The sequence below is a fragment of the Cervus canadensis genome, chromosome 11 (assembly GCF_019320065.1).
Source record: "Cervus canadensis isolate Bull #8, Minnesota chromosome 11, ASM1932006v1, whole genome shotgun sequence".
NCBI lineage: Eukaryota > Metazoa > Chordata > Mammalia > Artiodactyla > Cervidae > Cervus > Cervus canadensis.
This window is the reverse complement of record NC_057396.1, coordinates 77,671,506-77,698,840: the sequence shown is the minus strand read 5'-3', so window position 1 is coordinate 77,698,840 and position 27,335 is coordinate 77,671,506. Positions and strand designations below refer to the sequence as shown.

General features: G+C 44.7%; 1 protein-coding gene across 2 annotated transcripts in view; it reads left to right on the top strand.

Annotated features, from left to right (window-relative positions):
- The window catches only part of NCAPD3 (non-SMC condensin II complex subunit D3), a 55,762-nt gene that overhangs the window by 6,626 nt on the left and 21,801 nt on the right, over window positions 1-27,335 (top strand). Inside the window, exons 6-19 of one of the 2 annotated variants that reach the window (XM_043483006.1) lie at window positions 103-164; window positions 356-443; window positions 2,359-2,492; window positions 4,375-4,447; window positions 5,172-5,297; window positions 5,409-5,661; window positions 6,027-6,083; window positions 6,339-6,428; window positions 16,355-16,431; window positions 16,930-17,064; window positions 17,934-18,154; window positions 24,166-24,357; window positions 24,680-24,777; window positions 24,865-24,980. In XM_043483006.1, the coding sequence (XP_043338941.1) occupies window positions 103-164; window positions 356-443; window positions 2,359-2,492; window positions 4,375-4,447; window positions 5,172-5,297; window positions 5,409-5,661; window positions 6,027-6,083; window positions 6,339-6,428; window positions 16,355-16,431; window positions 16,930-17,064; window positions 17,934-18,154; window positions 24,166-24,357; window positions 24,680-24,777; window positions 24,865-24,980 (1,722 nt within the window). The remainder of the gene's footprint in view (window positions 1-102; window positions 165-355; window positions 444-2,358; window positions 2,493-4,374; window positions 4,448-5,171; window positions 5,298-5,408; window positions 5,662-6,026; window positions 6,084-6,338; window positions 6,429-16,354; window positions 16,432-16,929; window positions 17,065-17,933; window positions 18,155-24,165; window positions 24,358-24,679; window positions 24,778-24,864; window positions 24,981-27,335) is intronic. The other variant, XM_043483007.1, reaches the window with a different exon arrangement.

The window sequence follows — 27,335 nt, the reverse complement described above, 5'->3', positions numbered from 1 at the left end:
GTGAGAATGCCAGGGACCTTGGGCAGGTTCAGAGAGCTAGGACCATGGCTAAGATTTAAACAGTGGGAAAAACCAGGTCTTTTCTTGGTATCTGTTTTCCAGGTCTTTGTTGCATTAACTAGCTTTGAACCAGTTCATTATGAATTCCAGGTTACACAAGCCAGGTGAGCAATTAAATCTTCCAGTGCTAACATTTAATTATGGTGTGATGTTTTGCTGCAGCAGAGGTGTAAATGCCATTTTATCCTAATTGGCACACAGGTAGAATTTATTCATTTAAATATGGCTGATAGGGTTAGGAGTTTATCCTAGTGAAATCACATCCATTAACTAATGTTTTGCCTTTTTTCTTTAGAATTCTCAGAGAAATGAAATACATACCAGAACTGGCCTATCATGGATTGTATTTGCTTTGTTCCCCTCTTCACAGAGAAGGAGACAAGGTAAAGGAGACAGGACCTGAGTTACCAGTTGAATTGGAAGCATACGGGTCTTGAGACTAAAATGCTGGAAGGGCTCAGTGTGATGCCGAGTGAACTCACTGGGTCATTGATGTTTGTGTGATGAAAAGCGTGATGGTCACCACGTGGTGGCCGCTGCTCATTCCGGGCTCATATCCAGGTCCCTGGTGCCTCAGGATGCTCTTGTTGAGTTAAGGCATAAAGAAGGCTCCAGTGTGGCCTGGGTAGAGGAACAGGAAAGCTACTGAGCAGTACTTTCACACAAGTGTTCACCAGAGTCCTCTGGGAGAAGGACAGACAGGCACAGGACCTTGCAGCTCCCTCGCAGGTCGCTGCTCCCCTGTGTTTCTGTTGGTGTTTGTGCCTCTGTGGATAACTCTGCTGACACTCCTGGTCAGCATTCGTATCTAGATTTACTCGCGGTGACCTTCAAAGCCCCACAGCCCTAAACACTGGGGCTAGGGCTTTTTAAGCCCTGGGGTGTTACTCAACCTGAATGTCGTCAGTGCAACAGGAGTTTGCAGAAAACGTGACAGACCAAGGTCCTTGGCCTTTGGTGCCTGCAGTACACCTGGTTTCCAGGGCAGCGAGATGCGGAGGCCTTGGGCACTCGGGCTCTGCACTTGGGTCCTACCCCTCACTGCTGTGTCTCCCTTTAAAAAGAAAAAAAAGTATTACTTATTTTTGTCTGTGCTGGGTCTTTGTGGCTGTGAGCAGGCTTTCTCTCAGTTGCTGCAAGTGGGGGCTACTCTCTGATTGTGGCGCAGTGGCTTCTCATTGGGGAGCACGGGCTTAGTTGCTCTGAGGCACATGGGCGCCTTCTGGACCAGGGGTTGAACTGGTGTCCCCTACGTTGGCAGAGGGGTTCCTTACCACTGAGCCACAGGAGAAGCCCTATGTGTCCTCCGTGAGTCCTTGGTTTCCTCACGTGAACAAGGAGGATGAGGGGCTTCCCTTCCTGTGGATTTCTCAGGAGGACTACAGGGAAGAATACCTCAGCGTAATGCCTGCTATTTAGAAAACACCCCATATTTCTTTAATTTTTGGTGTCATTATCTTCCCTGTGTTTGGAATACGTGATAGCATTCACAGTAAGAGTTTTAATTTCTGTGCCCTTTTTAACATTGTAGAAGGTGCAGAGCATGGGAAATTACCCTTTCAGGTGGCAGCATCTCTAAGGATAGGGTGTTTTTCATTGCAAAAGTGTTGGCCTGATGTTGGGTGACACTGGTTGTAGCCTGACTTTTGATTACTTGGCTTGGGACTACTCATCTTCGAAGTCTTTTACTATGTATAAAGTGGAGATAATAATAGTATCAAGTATAAAATGGAAATGTCTTGCTGACCTCATTGAGTTGAGAGGTTTCAGAGTAAGTATGGTCAAATCTTGTAAAACAGAGACATGCTTAATGCAGTACCTGCCACATCCTTAGTTTCCAGTAAATTATTTTATTCACTGGATGCATGAGTTAACTCCTTGAGTAGATTATGTGAGATGATATATGGGAAGGTGCTCTGTAAGCTTCAGGTGTAATACAGGTAGAGAATCATCACCTTCCTCTTTCCTGTGAGGGGTAACCCATTGCATTCTTTGCCCTTGCTCAGTTGCGGCGGATTCTCTGAGCCCTGATTTCTGGGCTGGAGTATAAGGTAAGCAGAGAAACCAGGTGGAATCCAGCTCATCAATCTGTAGGCAGCACCTCCACACTGTTCATTTTATGCAGGTATTGACACCCGGTCATTGTCCAGCAAGCATATCCTTCATGGTCAACCAAAACCTGTGTCAACCTCCTTTACCTGCTGGCACTTGAAATAGCTCGCTGTGGTCTGCGTCACAGTTTCCAAGGCCTTGGGATTCTCTGTCATGCCTTAAGTTGCATTTCCTTTCCTCTTTCAGGTTCTCAGATACGTTTTGCATCAGATGCTCTACATAATACTGATGGTAGAAGTGGGTAAAGGCTCCCATCATGCCCCGCTTGCCATCACGCCTCCAGTTGTCAGCAGTAGGAAGCTGGCCATCCAGTTTGTAAGGTAAAGTGCACACAGCTCGGGTCTCTCTGTCACTCGCCCTCAGTCTCCTGGGCCCTGTGCTAGCCAGGACTTCTGACACCTGTGGAACTGACACATGTCTGGGCTGTGTGTGGTTTGTGGCTCAGAATAAAGTGCATGGCAGCTCATCTGGCTGGTGTGGTAGGGTGTGGTGGTGGGGGCTGTGAGTTTGTGGTTCCTGGGCCGGCCTGTGAGGCCAGCTCTGAGTCCTGACAGTGGTTTCAGTGTCTGCTGCTCCAAGTCTGTCTCTGCCTTTTTTGGCTCTCCTCTGAGCCTCTTTCCTTAGGTTCCTTGCCACTTTTTTTTAACTTCTTTATCAATAATTGATAGACTAATCTTCTCCTCATGAGTCAGTAGGCTTTGCCTACAAAGTCCCATGTCTGGGCTTTACTGGGAAGATGCTGCTGCGTCATAAGCTGTTCCGTCCTCAGTTTTGTCTGTCTGGCAGCAGCACAGAGATGGTGGGGACAGTGGAGAGCATGCCTGTGAGCGGATTCGGTGCCCGGGCAGGTGCGGGTGCGGGGTGCAGGTGCAGGTGCGGGGTGCGGGCGCGGGGCACGGGACGTGGGTGCTGGCGCGGGCTGTGGGTGTGGGTACAGGCGTGGGGCGTGGGTGGGGGGTGTGGGTGCTGGCAGCCAGGTACAGGCACTGTCTGACCCCTGAGTGAACCTCTCTCCTTAAGGATTTTTTCTAAACAGTAAATAAGATGTTTTAAGTAGAAGCACTTGTTTTAAATTTTCCATCATGATGTCAGCATTTGTAGTAATATTTCTATAATGGCATAAATAAACTTGACACTTGAAAATGGGTTGAATCTGGGCATTTTAATAGCTTCTTTGAGGGTTAACTCTGGAGAAATACTGTTAGAAATTCATTTCACTGAGCTACCACGAGGTAGTACTATGTCTCAATCTGTCATTTACTTCAAAAGGATATAGTGGAGCTTTTTTTAAAAAAAAGGTATTATCAAGCTCTTCACAGAGAAAGCTTGCCAAATTTTTAAAAAGTTATTTGTTTATTTATGGCTGTTCTGGGTCTTAATTGCTGCACAGGTCTCTCTAGCTGCGATGACTGGGGGCTGCTCTAATCGCAGTGTGCAGAGCGGGGACTCGAGGGCTCCCAGGCTTCAGGAGTTGCAGCACGTGGGCTCAGGAGGTGTGGCTCACAGGCTTAATTGCTCCTCTGCCTGTTCTTCCTGGATCAGGGATTGAATCCGTGTCTACTGCATTGTGAGGTGGATTCTTTACCACTGAGCCACCAGGGAAGCCCTATTTCGGCCTTAATAAGAACCATCTTAAGCAGTCCAAGGATCTTGTGAGGTCTGGGGCCTGCCCCTCCCTGACTGGCTGCTGGAAGCAGTTTGGAGACCCCCCGGGTGTGGGGAATGGTGCTCAGCTATGATGCCGTCTTCACACTCCACACGCTCAGACCGGGAGCGGCGCTCCACTGTGATGCCGTCTTCACGCTCCACTGTGATGCCGTCTTCACACTCCACACGCTCAGACCGGGAGCGGCGCTCCACTGTGATGCCGTCTTCACACTCCACACGCTCAGACCGGGAGCGGCGCTCCGCTGTGATGCCGTCTTCACACTCCACACGCTCAGACCGGGAGCGGCGCTCCGCTGTGATGCCGTCTTCACACTCCACACGCTCAGACCGGGAGCGGCGCTCCATTGTGATGCTGTCTTCACACTCCACACACTCAGACTTTGCTGCCAGCGCAGGCGTAGATTGTTCTTAGTAGTTAGGGTTTCTAAAATGTAGAAATGTCACTATTTTTGAGAATAGGTTTAAGGAAAGTTGTTATTTTATTTTTATTATAGATATATTATAAACAGCGACTGTTTCTTTTCTTTTTGAAAGTTTGCTGGTGGATGAACTTAGAGAAAGCATGTATCCAGTCCTTCGTACCCTACTGCAGCACATCTGTGTCAAGGTACTGTTTGCTGTGCTATTAAGAGTATGAGAAACATGTGAAAGTGAATGCGTGTGAGTGTTCTTGGAAATGAGTCTATGTCACTACCAAGCCTTGTGTTTTTTATTAGTATATTCGCTGTTCTCTTTGAGTAGTTTTGAGGGAATAAAACAACTTTTTTTCCTTTTTTAGAAAACTTCAAATATATAAAGATATAGAACAGAGTAATGAACAGAATGTTCAGTGATTTTGTATAAGGAGAAGCTCTGCCAACACATAGGCACACTGGATTTTCTTAGGAAGCAGATTTCATCTTATCCCTTCAGACATAACTATTGCATGTGTCTCTCTACAGCATAAGAACCCTTTCAAAACATATCCACAAAATATTAACACACCTAAAAAATTCACAGTAATGCCTTAATACCATCCATTGTCCAGTCAGTGTTCAAAATTATGTGAATATCTTAAAATTTTTAACAATTTGGACAGATGATGCTTCACTTGAACTCTGTGGATCCTAGAGATCTATAAACTCTCTGAAATTGTGCTTGGAGATGTCTTCTAGGTTACTTTCCCAGTAGGTCTGAGATGTAGAACTGGGTGGTCATTTCTGTAACATGTAGACACTTGGCACTGTTGCTGAGCTGGGTGCACTCAGCGATTGTCTGCTTGCACCAGTGTGTGTGTTTCTGTCGTTCTGCGTGGGGACTAGCGGCACAGCTTCTCGGGGTCTGTGTTTCAGGTGGTCGATAAATCTGAGTACCGGACTTACGCAGCTCAGTCCCTGGTCCAGCTGCTCAACAAGCTTCCCTGTGCAGAATATGCTTCTTTCATGGCCTGGCTTTATGGACTAACACGAAATGCCAAGGTAGGCGCTACACCTGCGTGAGCTCTTGGCTCCCAGCTCTGCAGCTCTGAAGATGCAGCGATGCTTTGTTGTTGCTCTGTGGTGGAGACACGTGCAGTTTTGCTTTGCCAGGTCTCCTACCGGGTGTTCACTCTTGATGTGGCCTTGGCCCTCCTGGAGCTGCCTGAACGAGAGGTGGATGGCCCGCTGACCCTGGAGCACAAGAAGTTCCTGAAGCATAAGTTCTTGGTTCAGGAAATTCTGGTCGCCCGCTGTAAAGACAAGGCCCCGACGGTGCGCAGCAAGGCGCTGTCCAGTTTTGCACACTGCCTGGAGTCCTCTGCCACAGCCCCGTCAGACAGCATCCAGGAGCTTCTGCAGAACAGTGAGTGTGCTGAGCACCCCGAGCCTGGCCTCACTCCTGCTGGTCCAGACTGGGTGGCAGAAATAATCAGGGTGCTGTGATAGACTGCGGCTCTCAGACCCTTTCAGCTGGTGGTGCTCTCAAATAGCTCTCACACGACTGGTTTCAGTCTTGTCCTCGGCCTGAGGTTGTAGGCTGCAGTCACTATTACTTTGTGTTGTTGGGTAGTGGCTGTATTGGGCCTGTTTAATGCACACCGTGAATTGTCATTATTTAGAATCTGTCTCATCTTCAGGCCTGATTATCTTGATTTGGGTTCTGTAAATATTTACATACGGTTTTTGATACTGTGACTTTTCTCCTCTGACCTGTCTGCTTGCTTATAGCTCCTGCAGCTCCAGGAGTACAGAGCCACCAACAGAGTCCATCGACAAATTCATCAGGTAAGAAAATGGGTCAGTATACTGTCAGATGTTGAATAATTGTCCTTTTAGTTAAAGGGCTTGTGGAATATTTGTAATGTTTTCTGTCTGCATATTACCTGATTTAGTACTGCACTTTTTTCTTTAAAGAAGTTAAAATTTATTTCAGTAATGATTCATAGTAACTTAAATGTGTAATATACCATGGTTATGTTAATGAAAAGTATAACAATTTTTTAGTGTACTGACTGAGCCTTTTTAAAATTTATTTTTAAGCTTTTTCCTATCAGAGGCAGATACATAACCCTTCTGCAGGTTCAGAGGTGATCCACACAGATAGCAGTGGTGAAGCAGCTGGATCTATGGGTATGTCAGATCTTATCCCTTTTTAGATGAGTAGTAACCAGTAGATTTCAGACAACTGTAGGTAGAGCCTCAAAATGTGGGAATTTTTTTTCAAATTCACCCTTACTATTGGAAGATCTTTTGTTTTCCCTTAAAAGTAATTTCTGTTTTATTTCCTTAATTGATGTCCTTACACTATTCTGTATTTCATTTCAAGGTAAAGAATAAGATACATTTCACTTGTCATGTATTTCTGTATTTCACGTATTTCTGTCACACTTCAGAGAATGTTACAAATATTTGCTCACTGAAGTCAGTTGTTATGAACACCTTGGGCTTGCTGACCAGAAACGACCAGTTACTAGGGAAGGTGCAGTAGAAATTAAATTTAGTTTAGAGATAAGTTATCACAGAAGAGGGGAAAAAATGCACAATACTATGGCCCTTGTTTATTTTTATTCTTTATTACTTTTTCCACGTGGCATCTTGACTGTGATCATGCCATCTCGGAATCCACTTCTAATACATGGTATGGAATTGTGAGTCCTGGCTTCCATGGGAAAGTGCAAAATCTGGATTATAGTTTCTCTGTACCAGTAATATGAACTGTCTTTTAACGGGTCACACATTCCGTGTGGAGATTCTGGGATCCTTTCTCCCATGAACCCTGTACTTGATTCTGAACACAAGTGATGTTTGTACTCTTTCAGTGACTTACTAAACCAGAGTAATCTGGGATGGTAGAGTGTCAGTGTGGTTCAGGAGGGCAGAAGCACACCTGGCTAGGTAGTAGAGAGACCTGGAGCTATCTCAGATTCTGTTTCTGCCCAGCTGTATGGTCTGTGAAAGTCACTTTTATAGGCTCTTCTTTCACCTATATTATGACATGGCATACTGTAGTAGAGAAAAACTACATTAGAAGTGAGACGCAGTCTGAATACCTAGGCCAGTTCTGTTACTAAAGAGCTGGATGACCCAAGACATGGGAGTCAGCAGACCTCCCTGACTGCTTGTCACTTCTGATCCTGAAAGGACTTTTGTCAGGTCTGCAGAAATCATAGAGAAGTGACTTTAAAAGATAAATAGAAGAGAGAACATGTGCAGAGAATAAATGATATAATGAGATCTATCAGTTTATTTGATAAACATGGATATCATTCCTCCCAATCTGTGCAAGGCACTGCAGGTGCGAACCCTAACAAAAATAGTTCCGTCTTAAGGAGCAGGAGGAGAGGCAGGTATGCGTGTACCTAAAATCATAATGCTGTGAGATGGGTGCCGAGGCACAGCGAAGTGCCGTGAGAATCAATACTTATCATTGCAGTCTGAAAGACTACATTTAAACGACTAGATATTAGCCTCTGTTACTCAAATTCAGAGTAGTAACTCAGATGTACTAATAGATTCCCTAAAATAACTAAAGAAATTTAATAGGGAAAAATGTTGAATGTTTGCGTTAACTCCAGTCTGAGCAAGTTACAGATTCACTGTTGTACATTGTCATTCAGTTGCTCAGTCATGTCCAACTCATTGAGACCCCATGGACTGCAGCACGTCAGACTTCCCTGTCCTTCACCATCTCCCAGAGCTTGCTTAAACTCATGTCTGTTGAGTCAGTGATGTCATCCAACCAACTTGTCTTTTTTGTATAGTTCTGTGTATTCTTGCTACCTCTTCTTAATATCTTACTACCTTCTGCTAAGTCCATCCCATTTCTGTCCTTTATTGGACCCATTTTGCATGAAATGTTCCCTTGGTATATCTAATTTTCTTGAAGAGATCTCTAGTCTTTCCCATTCTGTTGTTTTTCTCTATATCTTTGCATTGTTCACTTAGGAAAGCTTTCTTATCTCTTCTTGCTATTCTTTGGAACTCTGCATTCAGATGGGTATATATCTTTCTTTTTCTCCTTTGCCTTTCACTTCTCTTCTTTTCTCAGCTGTTGGTAAGGCCTTCTCAGACATTAAACAGGAGGCAGTGATCAAAACCACCCCCAAGAAAATGAAATGCAAAAAGGCAAAACGATTGTCTGAGAAGGCCTTAAAAATAGGTGAGAAAAGAAGAGAAGTGAAAGACAAAGGAGAAAAGGAAAGATATACTCATTTGAGTGCAGAGTCCCAAAGAATAGCAAGAGGAGATAAAGCCTTACTTAGTGATCATCGCAAAGAAATAGAGGAAAACAATAGAATGGAAAAGACTAGAGATTTCTTCAAGAAAATTAGAGATACCAAGAGAACATTTCATGCATAGATGGGCACAATAAAGGACACAAATGGTATGGACCTAACAGAAGCAGACGATATTAAGAAGAGGTGGCAAGAATACACAGAAGAACTACAAAAAAAATCTTTATGACCCAGATAACCATGATGGTGTGATCACTCACCTAGAGCCAGACATCCTGGAATGTGAAGTCAAGTGGGCCTTAGGGAGCATCACTACAAACAAAGTTAGTGCAGATGATGGAATTCCAGTTGAGCTGTTTCAGATCCTAAAAGATGATGCTGTGAAAGTGCTACACTCAATATGCCAGCACATTTGGAAAACTCAGCAGTGGCCACAGGACTGGAAAAGGTCAGTTTTCATTCCAATCCTAAAAAAGGGCAATGCCAAAGAATGCTCAGGCTACTGCACAATTGCACTCACTTTACACGCTAGCAAAAGCAATACTCAAAATTCTCCAAGCCAGGCTACCACAGTAAGTGTACTGTGAGCTTCCAGATGTTCAAGCCGGATTTAGAAAAGGCAGAGGAACCAGAGATCAAATTGCCAACATCTGTTGGATCATAAGAAGCAGGAGAGTTCCAGAAAAACATCTTCTATTGCTTTATTGACTGTGCCAAAGCCTTTGACTATGTGGATCCCAACAAACTGTGGAGAATTCTTCAAGAGATAAGAATACCAGACTACTTACCTGCCTCTTGAGAAACCTGTATGCAGGTCAAGAAGAAACAGTTAGAACTGGACATGGAACAACAGACTGGTTCCAAATTGGGAAAGGAGTACATCAAGGGTGTATATTGTCTTCCTGCTTATTTAACTTATATGCAGAGTACATCATGTGAAATGCCAGGCGGGATGAAATATAAGCTGGAATCAAGATTGCTGGGAGAAGTATCAATAACCTCAGATACGCAGATGACACCACCCTTATGGCCGAAAGTGAAGAGGAACTAAGAAGCCTCTTGATGAAAGTGAAAGAGGAGAGTGAAAAAGTTGGCTTAAAACTCAACATTCAAAAAACTAAGATCATTGTATCCGGTCGCATCACTCCATGACAAATAGATGGAGAAACAATGGAAACAGTGGGAGACTTCATTTTCTTGGGCTCCAAAATCACTGCAGATGGTGACTGCAGCCATGAAAGTAAAAGACACTTGCTTCCTGGAAGAAAAGCTGTGACCAACCTAGATACTGTATTAAAGAGCAGAGACATTACTTTGTCAGCAAAGGTCCATCGAGTGAAAGCTATGGTTTTTCCAGTGGTCATGTACGGGTGTGAGAGTTGTACTACACAGAAAGCCGAGTGCTGAAGAATTGATGCTTTTGAACTGTGTTGGAGAAGACTCGAGAATCCCTTGGACTGCCAGGAGATCTAGCCAATCAATCCCCAAGGAAGTCAGTCCTGACTGTTCATTGGAAAGACTAATGCTGAAGCTGAAATTCCAATACTTTGGCCACCTGATGTAAAGAGCTGACTCATTGGAAAAGACCCTGATGCTGGGGAAGATTGAAGGCAGGAGGAGAAAGGGACGACAGAGGATGAGATCGTTGGATAGCATCACCGACTCGATGGACATGAGTTTGAGCAAGCTCTGGGGGTTGATGATGGACAGGAAATCCTGGCATGCTGCTGTCCAAGGGGTCGCAAAGGATCAGACATGACTGAGTGACTGATCTGAACTGAACTGAACTCCTATACAACGTATTAACCTCCATCAATAGTTCCTTAGGCATTCTATCAGATCTTATCCCTTGAACCTATTTCTCACTTCCACTGTGTAGTCATCAGGGATATGATTTAGGTCATACCTGAATGGCCTTGTGGTTGTCCCTACTTTCTTCAATTTGAGTCTGAATTTGGCAATAAGCAATTTGTGATCTGAGCCACAGTCAGGTCCTGGTGGTGTTTTTTGCTGACCATGTAGAGCTTCTCCATCTTTGGCTGCAAAGACTATAATCAATCTGATTTCAGTGTCGACCATCTGGTGATGCCATGTGTAGAGTCTTCTCTTGTGTTGTTGGAAGAGGCTGTTTGCTATGACCAGTGCCTTCTTTTGCAAAAGTCTGTTAGCCTTTGCTCTGCTTCATTCTGTACTCCAAGGCCAGATTTGCCTGTTATCCAGGTATTCTTGACTTCCTACTTTTGCATTCCAGTCCCCTATGATGAAAAGGACATATCGTTTTGCTCTTTGTTCTAGAAGGTCTTGTAGGTCTTCATAGAACTGTTCAACTTCAGCTTCTTCAGCGTTACTGGTCGGGGCATAGACTTGGATTACCGTGATATTGAATGGTGTGCCTTGGAAACGAACAGGGATCATTCTGTTGTTTTTGAGATTGCATCCAAGTACTGCATTTCAGACTCTTCTGTTGACTATGATGGCTACTCCATTTCTTCTAAGGGATTCCTGCCCACAGTAGTAGATACAATGGTCATCTGAGTTAAGTTCACCCATTTCAGCCCATTTTAGTTCACTGATTCCTAAAATGTCAAGGTTCACTCTTGCCATCTCCTGTTTGACCACTTCCAATTTGCCTTGATTCATGGACCTAACACTCCAGGTTCCTATGCAGTATTTGTCTTAATAGCATCAGGCTTTACTTCCATCACCAGTCACATCCACAATTGGGTGTTGTTTCTGCTTTGCCTCAGCGTCTTCATTCCTCCTGGAGCTATATCTCCACGGATCTCCAATAGCATATTGGGCACCTACCACCCTGGGGAGTTCATCTTTCAGTGTCCTATCTTTTTGCCTTTTCATACTGTTCACGGGGTTCTCAAGGCAAGAATACTGAAGTGGTTTGCTGTTCCCTTCTCCAGTGGACCACATTCTGTCAGAACTCGCCACCATGACCCGTCCGTCTTTGGTGGTCCTACATGGCATGGCTCAGTTTCATTGAGTTAGACAAGGCTGTGGTCCATGCAATGAGATTGGTTAGTTTTCTGTGATTGTGGTTTTCATTCTCTCTGCCCTGTGATAGATGAGGATAAGAGGCTTACAGAACCTTCCTGATGGGATGACTGACTGTGGGATAAATTGAGTCTGGCTCTGGTGGGGGCGCCATGCTCAATAAATCTTTAATCCAGTTTTCTGCTGATGTGTGGGGCTATGTTCCTGCCCTGTAGTTTGTGAAAGTTGCTCAGTCCTGTCTGACTCTTTGTGACCCCATACACAGTCCATGGAGTTCTCCAGGCCAAAATAATGGAGTGGGTAGCCTGTCCCTTCTCCAGGACATCTTCCCAACCCAGGAATCGAACCAGGGTCTCTGCACTGCATGCAGATTCTTTACCAACTGAGCTATCAGGGAAGCCCCCCTGTAATTTGGCTTTGGCTGAGGCCAAACTGTGGTGGGGTTAATGACGGTGATGACGACCTCCTTCAAAAGGACTTATGCTGGCACGCCTCGGCTCCCAGGACTGTTGTATTTAGTGCCCCTGACCCCGTGGCAGGCCATTGTCAAGCCATGCTTCTACTGGAGACTTCTGGACACTCACAGGCAAGTCTGGCTCAGTCTCCTGTGGGGTCACTGATCCTTTCTACTGGGTCCTGGTGGGCACAAGGTTTTGTTCGTGCCCTTGAGAGTCTGTTTCCCTGTCCTGTGGAAGTTCTGTAATCAAATCTCACTGGCCTCCAAAGTCAAATTCCCTGGGGGTTCTCAGTCCCTTTGCTGGATCCCCAGGTTGGGAAGTCTGTTGTGGGCCCTGTAACTTTTGCAGCAGTGTGAGAACTTCTTTGGTATAATTGTTCTCCAGTCTGTGGGTCCTCTGCTTGGTGGCTCTGGTGGGGCTAATGGCGACCTCCTCCAAGAGGACTTTGGCCAGATGCCACACCCCCCAGTCTGCTGCAGCCAGAGCCCCGTCCCCAGGGCAGGCCAGTGCTGACCCGTGCCTCCGCAGGAGAGGCTCAGACACTCTCAGGCAGGTCTGACTCAGTCTCTCGTGGGGGTCACCGTTCCTTTTCCTGGGTCCTGATGCACACAGGGTTTTGTTTGCGCCCTCTGAGCAACACTGGCAGGTATGAGGTTTGATTCTGAACGCAGTTTCGCCCCTCCTGCTGTCCTGTTAGGGCTGCTTCTTTGCCCTGGGGCGTGGGGGTATCTTTTTTTGGTGAGATCCAACATTCTCCTGTCAATGGTTGTTCAGCAGTTAGTTGCAATTTTGGTGTTCTCGGAGGAGTAGATGAGCGCAAGTCTTTCTCTTCCGCCTCAGAATCCAACAGTGGATTCTCACTGTTGCAGAGACACTTCCAAACACTACTGTATTGCTTTAATGATGCTTCTAAATTATAAGAGCTTGCCAGATGTAAAGAGCCCATGTTCCCAACTTATTTTTGATAAACTAAAATGACTTGTGTTGTTGGCATTAACTGTACATTAAAAAAATTGTGTAGTTACTGCATGCCAGAATCTGTGCTGGTAAATATCATTGTTGGTGGGTTTTTTTTTTTTTTTTTTTGAGAGATAATTCATAAAAGTCACTGCTTAAAGTATGTTGAATCCAGTGGTTGTTAGTGGTTCATAAATTTGTATAATCAACTGCCAGAAGCTTCTCATTAACTGAGAAGGAAACCTTGTACCCACGAGCAGTCAGTCCCGGTGCTCCCCCGTCTGTGGAGGCTCCGCTCTGGACGCTCCGCGCAAGGGGGACCCTGGAGCATGTAGCCTTGTGCAGACAGCTTCTTTGCCATCTGTTTTCAAGGTTCATCCACGTTGAGGCATGTACTACTGTATCAGTACTCTCTTCCTTTTTATGGCTGAACGTTCTCCATTGTATGGATGGACCACATTTTGTGTGTTCATTCATTCTGGCAGTTCATCAAAATGTTGGACATAGAGTTACCATGTGACCCAGCAGTTCCACTCCTTGGTGTGCAACCACAAGGGAAGAACACAACAGTGAATCCATATACATACTCACACACAACATCCATACTCATGCACAACATGGTGTAAGAATGTTTATAGAAGCATCCTTCACTGTAGCCAAAAAGTGGAAACAACCCAAGTGTCCATTTATCTTCTTATTTTTGAGGTAAAAGTTCATGTTTTCTACATCCAAATCCTTTTCGGATATGATTTGCACACCTGTTTTCCTCATTCTTTGGGTTATCTTTTCACTTTCTTGATGGTGTTCTAAGAGTTTTATAGTTTTAGCTCTTAACATTTTGATCTTGGTTCAATTTTGAGTTAATTTTTGCTTATGATGTAAGTTAGGGATCCAACTTTCAGCGTGAATATCAAATTGTCCAACTCTTTCTGACCCATTGGACTATACAGTCCATGGAATTCTGCAGGCCAGAATACTGGAGTGGGTAGCCTTTCCCTTCTCCAGGGGATCTTCCCAGCCCAGTAATCAACCCGGGGTCTCCTGCACTGCAGGCAGACCCTTCACCAGCTGAGCTATCAGGGAATGCCAGTGTGGGATATATTGCCACTGTAAGAAGACCAAGCTTTCCAGCCCGTGAACAAGGGACGCCTTTCTATATTTAGGTCTCCTCTAATTCACTTCAGTGATGTTTTATGGTTTTCAGTGTGCAACTCTTGCTCTTTACCCTTATTCCTAAGTATTTTATTCTCTTTGACACTGTTGATTATAAGTGAAATTGCTTTCTTAATTTCATTTTTGATTATTTTTTTATAGTTTATACAATTGATTTTGATGATTGATCTTGTATCCTGCAATGTTGCTAAATTAGTCACTAGCCTTAAAAAGTTTTGTGTGCGTGTGTGTGTGATTCCTTAAGATTTTCTACCTATCAGATCATGCCATCTGTGAGAATAGTTATTTCTTTTTTCTAATCTGAATGCCTTTGTTTCTATTTCTTGCCTGTTTTCCCCGACTGGGACTTCTAGTGGAGTTGAAGTGGGGAAAGTAGACATCCATGTCTTCTGTTCTTTGTCTTTCCCGTTGAGTGTGGTGTTAGCTCTGTGTTGCTTCAGGATGACCTTTATCACTGTGAGGAAGTTTCCTGTTTTCTGACTTTGTTGACTGTTTTTATCGTGAACGGGTATAGGATTTTGCACATACTACTTCTGCATCTATGGAGGTGATCATGTGGCCTTGGTCCTCTGTTCTATGATGGTATATCACAGTGAATGATTTTCCCATGTCCTAGGATAAATCCCAAGCATGAAGTATAAACCCTTTTGTATCTTGCTGGGTTAATTTGCTAATATTTTGCTGAGGATTTTTTATTTTATTTTATTTTTTGGCCACAACACGGGGTGTATGGGATCTTGGCTCCTTGACCAGGGATCAAACCCCTGTCCCCTGCCTTGGAAGCTTGGAGTCTGCACCACTGGACCCAAGGGAAGGCCCTTGCTGAGGATTTTATGTCTGTATTCACAAGAGATTTTGGTCTGTTGTTTTCTTGAGCTATTTTGTCTTGTTTTGCTCTCAGGATAATACTGGCGTCACAGAGGGAGGTGGGAAGTGATATAGGGATTCTGTTTTTTGAAAGCGGTTAGGAAGCATTGTTATTAATTTTTGTTAATTGGTGTTTTTGTTAACAGTTGACAGACTCCAGTAGAGCTGTCTGGTCCTGACTCTTTGTGCGTGTGTGGGAGGTGTTTTGCTTGCTAGTTCAATCCCTTGACTTGTTATGGTGTATTCAGTCTGTCTTTCTTCTTGAGTTAGGTTTCCTAATGTATATCTTTAATCACATGTAGATATTTAATCCAGGTTACTTAAATGTGTTGGCATAAAACTGTTCATAGTATTCATAACCTTGTCCCTCCTTCATTCCTGACTTTAGCAATTAGACTCATGTATTATTTTCTGTCTAGGAAAATGTTTTGTTGATCTTAAATAACCTACTTTGATTTCATTGATTTTCTTTATTGTTTTCCATATTGTTTTATTTTCTACTGTTATTTCTTGTGCATCAGCATTTCTCAAGCGTGGTTTGGGGTCCCTCAGCCTCCTTAGGGAGGTTTGAAGTGGGCCCTTGAAGTTAGTACAGTTTTCATAGTAATATTAAAACATCAGTTACCTTCTACTTTCTGGTTTGCTCACAAGTATACTTTGGAGTTTTGCAGACAGAGGTCCCAGACAGGCAAAAGCAGATGGAAGCAGAGATGACAACCCAGCTGTCTTTTAAGTCTGACATTAAAGAGTTTGTAAAATGTAAATCAGTGCCATTCTCTTCACTACTTTTTTATTTTTCAGTTAAAAACGTATGCCGTTTATTTGGTATCTTAAGATGAATTATTAAATCTTTTTATACTTAAAGTTTCTAATTCATGTTAAAAGCTATAATCCACATTTATTTAAAACAAACAGACAAAAAAAACTCTCATGAGTCTTCAGTAATATCTAATAGTGTAAAGGGACTCTTGATGGGAAGGTTTTAAAGCTCCTGTTATGTATTGTCTTACTTAGTCTTTAAGACACCTAATGGTTTACATCTTCCCATTTGTAGTAAACAGAAAGAAAAATCTAAATAAATTCATTCAAAATTTTAGTCTTAGGAGCCCAGTTTAAAGCTTAATTTTCCAGAATTTGCCCTTTTGAAATGTTACTACCCTGCCTACTACTACTTCTGCATTATTGTAAATAGATAATTATTTGAATTTTCTTCTTTTTCTACATGATTTTCTGCTGTGGTTTCTTATGATTTAAACCAGCTAACCGGCCAGTTTTGGACTGGCGCACGCCCTCGGGAGTGGCGGGGAGCGGCTGGGGCTCTGTGTCCTCAGACTGGGGTGACTTGTTGGCGTTTCCTCAGCAGAAATGGGCTTCCTGGTGTCCCTGAGGAATAGGGTCGGGGACGAGAAGACCAGCGTCAGGAAGTCTGCCGTCCAGGTGTGTTTTTCTGGACATTCTTTTCATACCCTCTTTTTAAGCACTAACAGCTTGAAGGTGCAAGAGACTGTTTTAAAAAAAAAACTGTTCTGTCATATTCAGTACTTACATTTCACTTGAGGTTAGTTCACCTTGTCCCTGTTAAATGTAACTTACACAGATGAACTGAAGGATCCTCTGTTCTTAAGTGGCCTGCTGGTTTGCTGGCTTCCTAGGAACCACAATTTTAGATCCTTAATTTGTTTTTTTAGAGTAGGTGGATTTTGATCGGGTTCGCAAAACTCCTGAAGCGGCTTCTGAGTACATGTTCATGTAAAATATATGTCAGAGTTTCTCCAGAGAGGTCTTAAATTTCCTCAGACTCTAAGAGGTGGGATGTTACTGGGAGGAGGGACGGGTCTGTGATCTCAAGATGAGTCAGGAGCTGGAAGGAGTGGCTCTGCCCGCAGTGCGTGCTGACCGGTGCCTGTGGCCCCTTGCTGTGCCCGCGCCCTCTAGGTGCTGGTGAACCTCCTGAAGCACTGCAGCGTCGCGGGTCTGCAGGCGGAGCTGAGCATTCTGCAGGACCGCTGCCGGGACGTCGCGGTGTCCGTCCGCAAGCAGGCCCTGCAGTCGCTCACCGAGCTGCTGCTGGTGAGGCCGCCGTGCGCGTCCGAGGCACCTTCTCCATCGGGGCAGCCCGGCCCAGTGACGGCACCCTGTCAGAGACCCTCCTGGCCGCCGTGGGCCCAGCAGTGTGCCGAGAGGGGTCTCTCCACCGCCTGTGCTGGGTTGCATTTCCTGTTAAATATGCATGTATCATGCAGACCAGTGCTGGAAAACGCTAACAGCATACATCTCACACAGAATGTGAAGCTTAAAATCAGTTTGGTTAGGCCAGAGGCCTACATTATTTTTTGTCCATTGAAACCTGTATAGGTGATATGGCCAAAGGGGCGGATCCACTAATCCTATATACAATTTACTTCTGCCAGCTAGTTAGTTTTTGAAGAATTTTTAAAGTGTCTTTTCTTATTTCACAGTAGAAGGCTTTAAGCAATACCTGCTTTGACTTTCTTCATTAGATCTTTTCTGATTTCTCCTTGAAATAGATATTTTTTTCTCTCAATCTTGAATTATTCCAAAAAAGTGCTGCTTTACTACAGTCATAAGATAATCACTTTAAGTCTAAAATTTCAGTATGCTCTGCTTTATAGTAAGTGGAGCTTGAACTTGGTTTTCTTTTTTTTTTTTTTTTCTTTCATTGATATGAATCAGCCATAGATTTACACTTATTCCCCATCCCGATCCCCCCTCCCACCTCCCTCTTCACCCGACTCCTCTGGGTCTTCCCAGTGCACCAGGCCCGATTGGTTTTCACTTATGTTTGGAACGTTGACATTTCCACTGTTAGGTTTTATCTGTAATTGTGTTAGAACTACTGATGACACATCCTAACCATGGCTCACAGCTGCCCTGGTCTGTGCTCGCACCTTCATGACTTCCTGACTTGGACTTCTCAGGCCCAGCCGCAGTGTGTGCAGATACAGAAGGCCTGGCTGGGGGGCGTGGTCCCCGCCGTGACGGACAACGAGAGCAGCGTGCAGGACAAGGCCCTGGAGTGCTTGGACCGGCTGCTGCTGCAGAGCATCCGGCACCACAGCGAGGGGCGCAAGGCGGACGACGGCCAGGCCCTCGCCTGGGCGCTGCTGGCGCTGCTGGACACGGACAGCCGGAAGCTGGGGTATGCTTTTCCCGGACAGGCCTTGGTTATCAGTTCCTGGGTTGATACTGGAAAATCAGCTCTCCAAATTGCTTGATGTACAAAGACTTAATCTTAGTCTCTTTCTCTTGACCTAGTTCAAATCTTTTAGCTTTTGTGGTGACAGTTTTTGTGAAGCCTTCCTTTGCCTTTTTGAGTGTTCCCCAGCTTCAAATTGATGTCTTAATATATAGTAGAAAGCATTAATGGATTTACTGTATTGACATTAACTTTCCACAGTACTGGTTGTGATAGATGGCTTCCTGATTAGGACACATTAGACTTCTTCTGACATTTTGTTGGGTTGATGACTTAATCATAGCACAGTGTTCTTTCCGTTTGATATTTGTTGGGTGTTTGCTGTGTAGGGAGCAAGGCAGTGATCGGTTGGCACCTGTACTGATCAGTGTTAATCTCTACTACAGGAATCTAGCAGCTGGCCTTTGTTTGTGCTCCTTTGACTGTGTTCGCCTTTTTTTTTTCTTTACTTTGTAAGAAGTACCTCCCTACTTGTTTACATGTAGTTATAGAGGGATTAACGTTCAACGGAAAGAGTGATAGGGTTAGCATCATAAAGTTGCTGTTCAGTCACTAAGTCACGTCTGACTCTTAGCAAACACATGGATAGCAGTGCACAAGGCCTCCCTGTCCTTCACTGTCTCCCAGAGCTTACTCAAACTCATGTCCATTGAGTTGGTGATGCCATCCAACCATCTCGTCTTCTGTCATCCCCTTCTCCTCCTGCCTTCAGTCTTTCCCAGCATCAGGGTCTTTTCTAATGAGTCCGCTCTTCACATCAGGTGGCCAGAGTATTGGAGCTACAGCTTCAGCATCAGTCCTTCCAATGAATCTTCAGGGTTGATTTCTTTTATGAGTGACTGGTTGGGTCTCCTTGCAGTCCAAGGGACTCTCCAAGAGTCTTCTCCAACACCACACTTCAAAAGCATCAATTCTTTGGTGCTCAGCCTTCCTTATGGTCCAACTCTCACAATCATACATGACTATGGAGAAACCATAGCTTTGACTATATGGACCTTTGTCAGCAAAATGGTTTCTTTGGTTTTTAATACTCTGTCTAGGTTTATCATAGCTTTCCTTCCAAGGAGCAAGGGTCTTTTAATCTCATGGCTGCAGTCACCATTTGCAGTGATTTTGGAGCCCAAGAAAATAAAGTCTGTCATTGCTTCCTCTTTTCCCCCTTCTGTTTACCATGAAGTGATGGGACCATATGCCATGATCTTAGTTTTTTGAATGCTGAATATCAAGCCAGCTTTTTCACTGTCCTCTTTCACCTTCATCAAGAGGCTCTTTAGTTCTCTTCATTTTCTGCCATTAGAGTGGTACCATCTACATATCTGAGGTTGTTGATATTTCTCCTGGCAATCTTGATTCCAGCTTGGGATTCATCCAGCCCAACATTTCACATGATGTGCTCTGCGTAGCAGTTAAATAAGCAGGGTGACAATACACAGCCTTGTTGTACTCTTTTCCCCAGTTTTGAACCATTCGTTTTTTCCATGTAAGGTTCTAACTGTTGCTTTTTGACTTGTTTACATGTTTCTCAGGAGACTGGTAAGGTGGTCTGGTGTTCCCATCTCTTTAAGAATTTTCCACAGTTTGTTGTGATCCGCACAGTCAAAGGCTTTTGCAATGTCAGTGAAACAGAAGTAGATGTTTTTCCGTAATTGCTAGCTTTTTTCTCTATGATCCAAAAAATGCTGACAATTTGATCTCTGGTTCTTCTGCCTTTTCTAAACTCAACTCATACATCTGTAAGTTCTTGGTTCACATACTGCTGAAGCCTAGCTTGAAGCATTTTGAGCGTTACCTTGCTAGCATGTGAAGTGAGCATAATTGTGTGGTAGTTTGAACATTCTTTGGTGTTGCCCTTCTCTGGGATTGGAATGAATACTGACCTTTTCCAGTCCTGTGGCCACTGCTGAGTTCTCCAAGCTGACTGGCATAGTGCAGCACTTTCAGAGCATCATCTTTTAGGATTTGAAATAGCTGGAATTTCATCACCTTCACTAGGTTTGTTCATAGTGATGCTTCCTAAGGCCCAGTTGACTTCGTACTCCAGGTTATCTGGCTCTAGGTAAGTGACCACACTTTCATGGTTATCCGTATCATTAAGACCTTTTTTGTACAGTTCTTCTGTGTATTCTTGCCACCTTTTTCTCTTCTGCTTCCATTAGGTCCTTATCATTTCTGCCCTTTATCGTGCCCATCTTTGCAAGAAATATTTCCTTTCTAACTCCAGTTTTTTGAAGAGGTCTCTCCCATTCTGTTTTTTTCCTCTCTTTCTCTGTGTTGTTCAATTAAGAAGAGTTTCTTATCTCTCCTTGATATTATCTGGAACTCTGCATTCAATTGGGTGTATCTTTCCCTTTCTCCTGAGAGGGTAACGGGCAGGAAGGCCAGGGGTCTCCAAATGGAGGAAATAGGCTGCAAGTGTCAGACATTTTTTTATCTCTCTCTTAAGCGGCAGGAGGAAACTAGTGAGAGATATATATATATATATATATATATATATATTTTTTTTCTTCCTTGTCTGTACAAATTTAAAAAGAGGTTTCTCTTAAAATACTGTATTGCCATAGTGACACCTGATTCCACCTGAACTTAACTTTTCTCAAATTTTGAGCTAACCAATGCATTTTTCTTATGGAAATGTCTGTCTTAAGCTATGTTAATGTACTATGCATTTACCCCAAACTCTCTCTTCAAGTTGGTTCCGAGTAATGACTCAGAACAGACTTGACAAACCAGTATGTTATACTCAGACATTGTTCCCCTAATCTATGTAAATGAAACTCTTTGTATGGTAATCTGCCTCTATACAAGATTCAAGTCGATTGTTTTATGGCCCAGGATGACTCGTCTGGTGCCAAGATTATCCCAAAATACATCTTGTGGATGAAGGGCCTGGTGCCATTCTCTGAGTTTTAAGACATTTTTTTCTTTCATACAGACTGCTAGTAACTATATAACATCTGGCTAAAAACTCGCAGGCGGGTGTTTTTTCTGCCTCCTTCTGATGTCTATGTCAGAAGCTTTCTCTGTCTCCTTTATACTGTAATAAAATTTTATTACACAAAAGCTCTGAGCGATCAAGCCTCGTTTCTGGCCCCAGATTGAATTCTTCTCCTCCGGAGGCCAAGAATCCTGGCGTGTTTCGTGGTTCAGCAACAACCTTTCACTCCCTTGCCTTTCACTTCTGTTCTTTCTGGCTCAGTGGGTAAAGAATCCCCTGCAGTGCAGAAGACATGGCCTATTTGGGTGTGATCCCTGAGTCCAGAAACAGAGCCTTGCTCGGCTTAGGAGCACCCTCCCTCTCCCTTCCAGTGGTTCTCCTCTCCTCAGAGGCGGTGCCTCCTGACTCTGGCACCAGGTGTGGTTTCTCTGCGCCTCCTCTTTACATGAACGGAATTACATGGTCTGTTCTTTGTGGGTCTGACTCCTTCCACTCAAAGAAGTACCAGGCCCACTCAGGTGGCTGCGTGCAGCTGTAGCTCATTCACTTTCATTGTTGCATGTGCATGCGTGTGTGTGCCTCACGTTCATGAAGAAGCCACGGTTGATGTATCCTGTCGACTGTTGGCTGATGATGGATCGTTTCCAGTTTTCATTGTGAGGTAAAATGCTGTGAGTATTTCTGGGCATGCCTTTGGCGCACGTTTCTGTTGCGCATGTCCCCAGGAGCATGCTGCTGGGCGTGCTCTTACCCTTGCTTAAGTGGCTGCAGACAGCGCCCCAGAGTGGCGGCGCCAGGCTGACCCCCTGAAGCGCTCCTGAGAGCTGCAGTTGCCCCCTGTCTTTCTGCCGTCGGTCTTGCCTTTAGTCATTTTGGTGGCCAGCACTGCTATTTCTTGGTGGTCCTAATTTGCACTGCCAGGGTGACTGATGCAATTGAGCCCCTTTTATAGGTGGATTAGCATCTAGATAGTCACATTGTGTATTACCTGCCCAGATATCATGCCCTGCTCCCTACTTTTTTAATCAGGCTGTCTGTGTCTCTTTTGCTTGTTCACCCAAAAGCATTGAAAGGTGCAGAAACACTGTTGTATGCATTACAGATTCCTCTCCCCCAGCCCAGCATTTGCCTCTTTAGTCTCTTAATGGTATCTTCTGATGAGTTCAGTTTGTTAGTGGTTTTCTTTATGGTTAATGGATTTTTTAAGAAATCTTTTCCTATAGATGTTATATCAGTTTTTCCTATAGATCTTTTCCTATAGATTTCCTCTAGGTTATGTAGATGTTTTCCCAGATGGTTTCCTAGAAGTTTGATTTTTTTTTTCTTTCCCCTTTATGGTTTTTATCTCCTTTTCTTTCTCTGGCTTAGAGTGGCTTCCTATTGATGGTAGCGTGACTGCAGTCATCTCTGGAGGTGAAAAGAGTTGAGATGAGCTAGACCGGCTTGATGGTGAGCGTCTCCAGGCAGGAAATGGCAGCGCAGAGACCGAGAGGCCGGACCCTCCCGGATCCTAAACAACAGGGCTGCTGGGGGGTTTCTGGCCTGGGAAGCAGAGTTGAGGCCAGCCAGGGCAGGGGAGTGCTACTACGCATTGAGCCTCGCTTTAAATGCCTGCTTTCAGCACTTCTGGTGGTGGAGGGAGTCACCAGGCTAGGCTGGAGATTGGAGCAGAGGACGTGGAACAGACCTTCTCAGAGTCAGCATTGGCATGATGAGAAGCCCAGGAATTAGTCCACGGTCAGGCAGTGGACTGCAGTGTAAGGGAGAGGGGCCAGTTCTGTTCCGCAGGGGTCACTGTGGCGGCCCTGGGGGTGCGTTGGGTGGGTCTCAGGCTAGCGGTCAGCCGTGCTTTTCAGGAAGCCCAGGTGGTGTTTGCTGAGCCGCATTCTTGTGACCTGAGTGGGTTGATACTGACTGGGTCCAGTCAGGGGGCCTTTGGGGACAGCTCAGTGCTGGTGGAGGGTGTGTGTGACCGTCTTCCAGAGGAGATGGATTTGAGCTCTCAAAACTCCTAAGTTCAGAGGACACTTCCATTCTGTTGGCTTCCTGTAGTAAATGTCATTTAATATTCTGTGTGATTCTTTTAGATAAATTTTAAAATATTTGTCAATTCACTTGGTTTCAGACAGCAATCAGGTTTGAATCATGTTAGTCATTTGCAGTAAAACTCTAGATAGATTTTTTAGATAAAAGCTAATTTATTAATGCAAACCATTCATTTATATGCATATACTTACTGTGTATGGGTGTGTTTATTTTCTTGTAGTCACCTTCTGCACACTTTGAGAATTCTTTTTTTCATTTAATGAAAAAGTTTTGCTAATCTGAGTGTGTGTGTGTGTGTGTTCCTAGCAGTAGAAGAAATTACTTGGGGAAGGAATATATTTGTTTTTCCACTTAAATATAAAATGTTACATTTGTCTCATTAGTCATATGATGTCATTCACTGCTATGGGAAAAAAGCATATAAGAAATGGTCTAAAAATAGCAGTGACATCACACAGACACTTTAATACATCAGAAGAATTTTTTGTTTTCTTTTAGAAAAGTTTGAAATGTGTAATTCTGAATGGTTTTGACAGGTCATAGCAAAGTTGAGCTCCTTTAATACCATCATATTTCACCTCTGGGATGTCATTTCTGTCTAGTCCTTCCATTGAAAAAGGATATTGTCTACATGTTTTGTCACTAAAACCTCATAAGCTCTGGATGTACCTCTTATTGGCATCCTACTGCATATGTGTACATACACGTTTTAGAGGGTCTCCAGTGTATTCTGAAACTTTATTCTTTGCTTTCAAAGTAAAACCTTCCGGGAGGAGTGGGTTAGTGTGCCTTATTCGGTGTCGTAGCATTTGGAAGGACACCTCTGTTGGTGTCAGATGTGCCCGTGGGCGGGAACCCCTGTGTGGCTGCTGTACCGGAGGAGGGCTGCCGCAGAAGCCCGCACCCTGGACTGAGGGGCGGTCCGAGGCTTGTGCACTCAGAATTACAGTCCTGCTTTCCGTCTCTTTTCCAGCTGCTATTTAAACAAGGCTTTTCATATCTGGTCCCGGAAAGACAGATTCTCCCCGACCTTTGTAAACAACGTGCTCTCCCACACGGAAAAGGAGCACTCTGCGCCCGCCTGGATGCTGCTCGCCAAGGTGGCTGGTGCGTCGCCCACCCTGGACTACTCCACCGTCATGGAGGCCTGGGAGAGAATGAGCAGGTTTGCACGCTTGTCACGGAGCTGCCTCCAGACACGAGGGAGTCCCGGACACAGGACTTGTGTCTTGAGGAAGTGGGCCCTCTCATAGCTGTTTGTGTACATGGATCTTTTCTTTAAATTCTGGTGTAAAAACCAAGAGGGAAAATGGAATCGCTGCTAAGCTTTGATAGTCTGAGTACGGGAAGTGCCGTCGCGTTCCCCAGCTTGGCTTGTGGGCCGGGCTGCCCTCCTCCCTCTAGTGCTAGAATCCGGAAGAAAAGCGCTGCGTCGATAGCAGCGCGTCCCGGGCTTCCGCCCTGATGCTTCCCTGCCCTCTCCCCAGCCAGCAGAACCCCAGTGAGGACACCTTGGGGCACATCCTGTGTGTCATCCGGCACATCGCCAAGCATCTTCCTCAGAGCACCCGGGACAGGGTGGCAGGTGAGTGTCTACCGGAGAATTGTGAAAAGGCTCACCTCTCACTTTATTGTGAAAGTTAAAAACCTGGAGGGAATTGACTCTTTTTAGATGTTCTCAAGAAAAAGCTGAATGGATTCTGCTGGTCGACACTGTTGATCACTCCAGCTGTTGACACTTTACAAAGCCTGTGCCGAGTAACTGCAGAGACACCAGCGGAGGAGCAGGTACACTACAGACTCATGGGCATGACTGTCGGAGACAGAACGGAGACAGAACACTCACTGCCTTTAGGCTGGGGGTGTGTTCTCCACAGAGAGCCTAGAAGGGCAGTTAGGTCTTTAAGAAAGCACCCATCTGACAAGCAGTTGACATGCTCCAAAAAGATTTTGGCTGCTGAAGACACAGCACCCTTAGGAGGTGATCTCCTTGCTTCTGGGCACCACTGTCTTCTAGGAAGCATGCACCCTGGGTACTTCAGTCAGTCGGTTGTGTCCGACTCTTTACGACCACATGGACTGCAGCACGCCAGGCTTTCCTGACCTTCATCAACTCCCAGAGCTTGCTCAAACTCATGTCCATTGAGTGGGTGATGCCATGCAACCATTGATCCTCTGTCATCCCCTCTCCTCCCACCTTCAATCTTTCCCAGCATCAGGGGCTTTTCAAATGAGTCAGCTCTTCACATCAGCTGCACAAAGTATTGGAGTTTCAGCTTTAGCATCAGTCCTTCCAGTGAATCTTCAGGGTTGATTTCCTTTAGGACTGACTGGTTTGATCTCTTTGCAGTCCAAGGGACTCTCAAGAGTCTTCTCCAACACCACAGTTCAAAAGCATCAGTCTTTGGCTCTCAGCTTTCTTTATGGTCCAACTCTCACATCCCTACATGACTACTGGAAAAACCATGACTTTGACTAGATGGACCTTTGTTGGCAAAATAATGTCTCTGCTCTTTAATATGCTGTCTAGCTTCGTCATAGCTTTTCTTCCAAGGAGTAAGTGTCTTTTAATTTCATGACTGCAGTCACCATCTGCAGTGATTTTTGAGCCCAAGAAAATAAAGTTGATTACTGTTGCCATTTTTTCCCTGTCTGTTTGCCATGAAGTGATGGGACCAAATGCCATGATCTTAGTTTTCTGAATGTTGAGTTTTAAGCCAGTTTTTTCACTCTCCTCTTTCACCTTCATCAAGAGGCTCTTTAGATCTTCGTTAATTTCTGCCATAAGGGTGGTGTCATCTGCATATCTAAGGTTATTGATATTTCTCCTGGCAGTCTTGATTCCAGCTTGTGCTTCATCCTGCCCAGCATTTCACATGATGTACTCTGCATGTAAATTAAATAAGCCAGGTGGCAATATACAGCCTTGGCGTACTCCTTTACCAATTTGGAACCAGTCCGTTGTTCCATGTCCGGTTCTAACTGTTGCCTCGTGACCTGTATACAGGTTTCTCAAGAGACAGGTCAGGCATCTGGTAGCCCCATCTCTTTAAGAGTTTTCCACAGTTTATTGTGATCCACACAGTCAAAGGCTTTAGCATAATCAATAAAGCAAGCGTGAGTAAAGTCATGTCCGACTCTTTGCAACCCCATGAACTGTAGCCTACCAGTATGCTCTGTCCATGGGATTCTCCAGGCAAGAATACTGGAGTGGGTTGCCATTTCCTTCTCCAGTAAGCATAAGTAGATGTTTTTCTGGAATTCTCTTGCTTTTTCTGTGATTCAAGTGAAGTGAAGTGAAGTCGCTCAGTTGGGTCCGTCTCTTTGCGACCCCATGGACTGTAGCCTACCAGGATCCTCAGTCTATGGGATATTCCAGGCAAGAATACTGGAGTGGGTTGCCATTTCCTTCTCCAGGGGATCTTTCTGACCCAGGGATCGAACCCCGGTCTCCCGCATTGTAGGCAGACGCTTTACCGTCTGAGCTACCCTATGATTCAAGAGATGTTGGCAATTTGATCTCCGGTTCCTCTGCCTTTTCTAAATCCAGCTTGAACATCTGAAAGTTCTTGGGTCACATACTGTTGAAGCCTAGCTTGGAGAATTTTGAGCATTACTTTGCCGGCATGTGTGATGAGTGCAGTTGTGCAATAGTTTGAACATTCTTTAGCCTTGCCTTTCTTTGGGATTGGAATGAAAGTTGACCTTTTCCAGTTCTGTGGCCACTGCTGAGTTTTCCAAATTTGCTGGCAATATTGAGTGCAGCACTTTTGCAGCATCATCTTTTAGAAGTTGAAATAGCTCAGCCCGAATTCCATCATCTCCACTAGCTTTGTTTGTAGTGATACTTCCTCAGGCCCATTTGACTTTGCATTCCAGGATGTCTGACTCTGGGTGAGTGATGATACCATCACTGTTATCTGAGTCATTAAGATGTTTTTTGTACAGTTCTTCTATGTATTCTTCTAGGAAGCATGCCTGCTGGGCACTTGGTCCCAAGATGGAATCTGCAAGGTTGTCTTTTCATCCCCTTAGGCTGGGTGCTCACAGTAGCCTGCTGGCCCCTCCTGCCTCAGTTCTTCCCTCCCTCCCAGGGTGTGTAAGCGCTCTCCTCCTGGTCGGGGCTCCCCTCCAGGCCAGAAG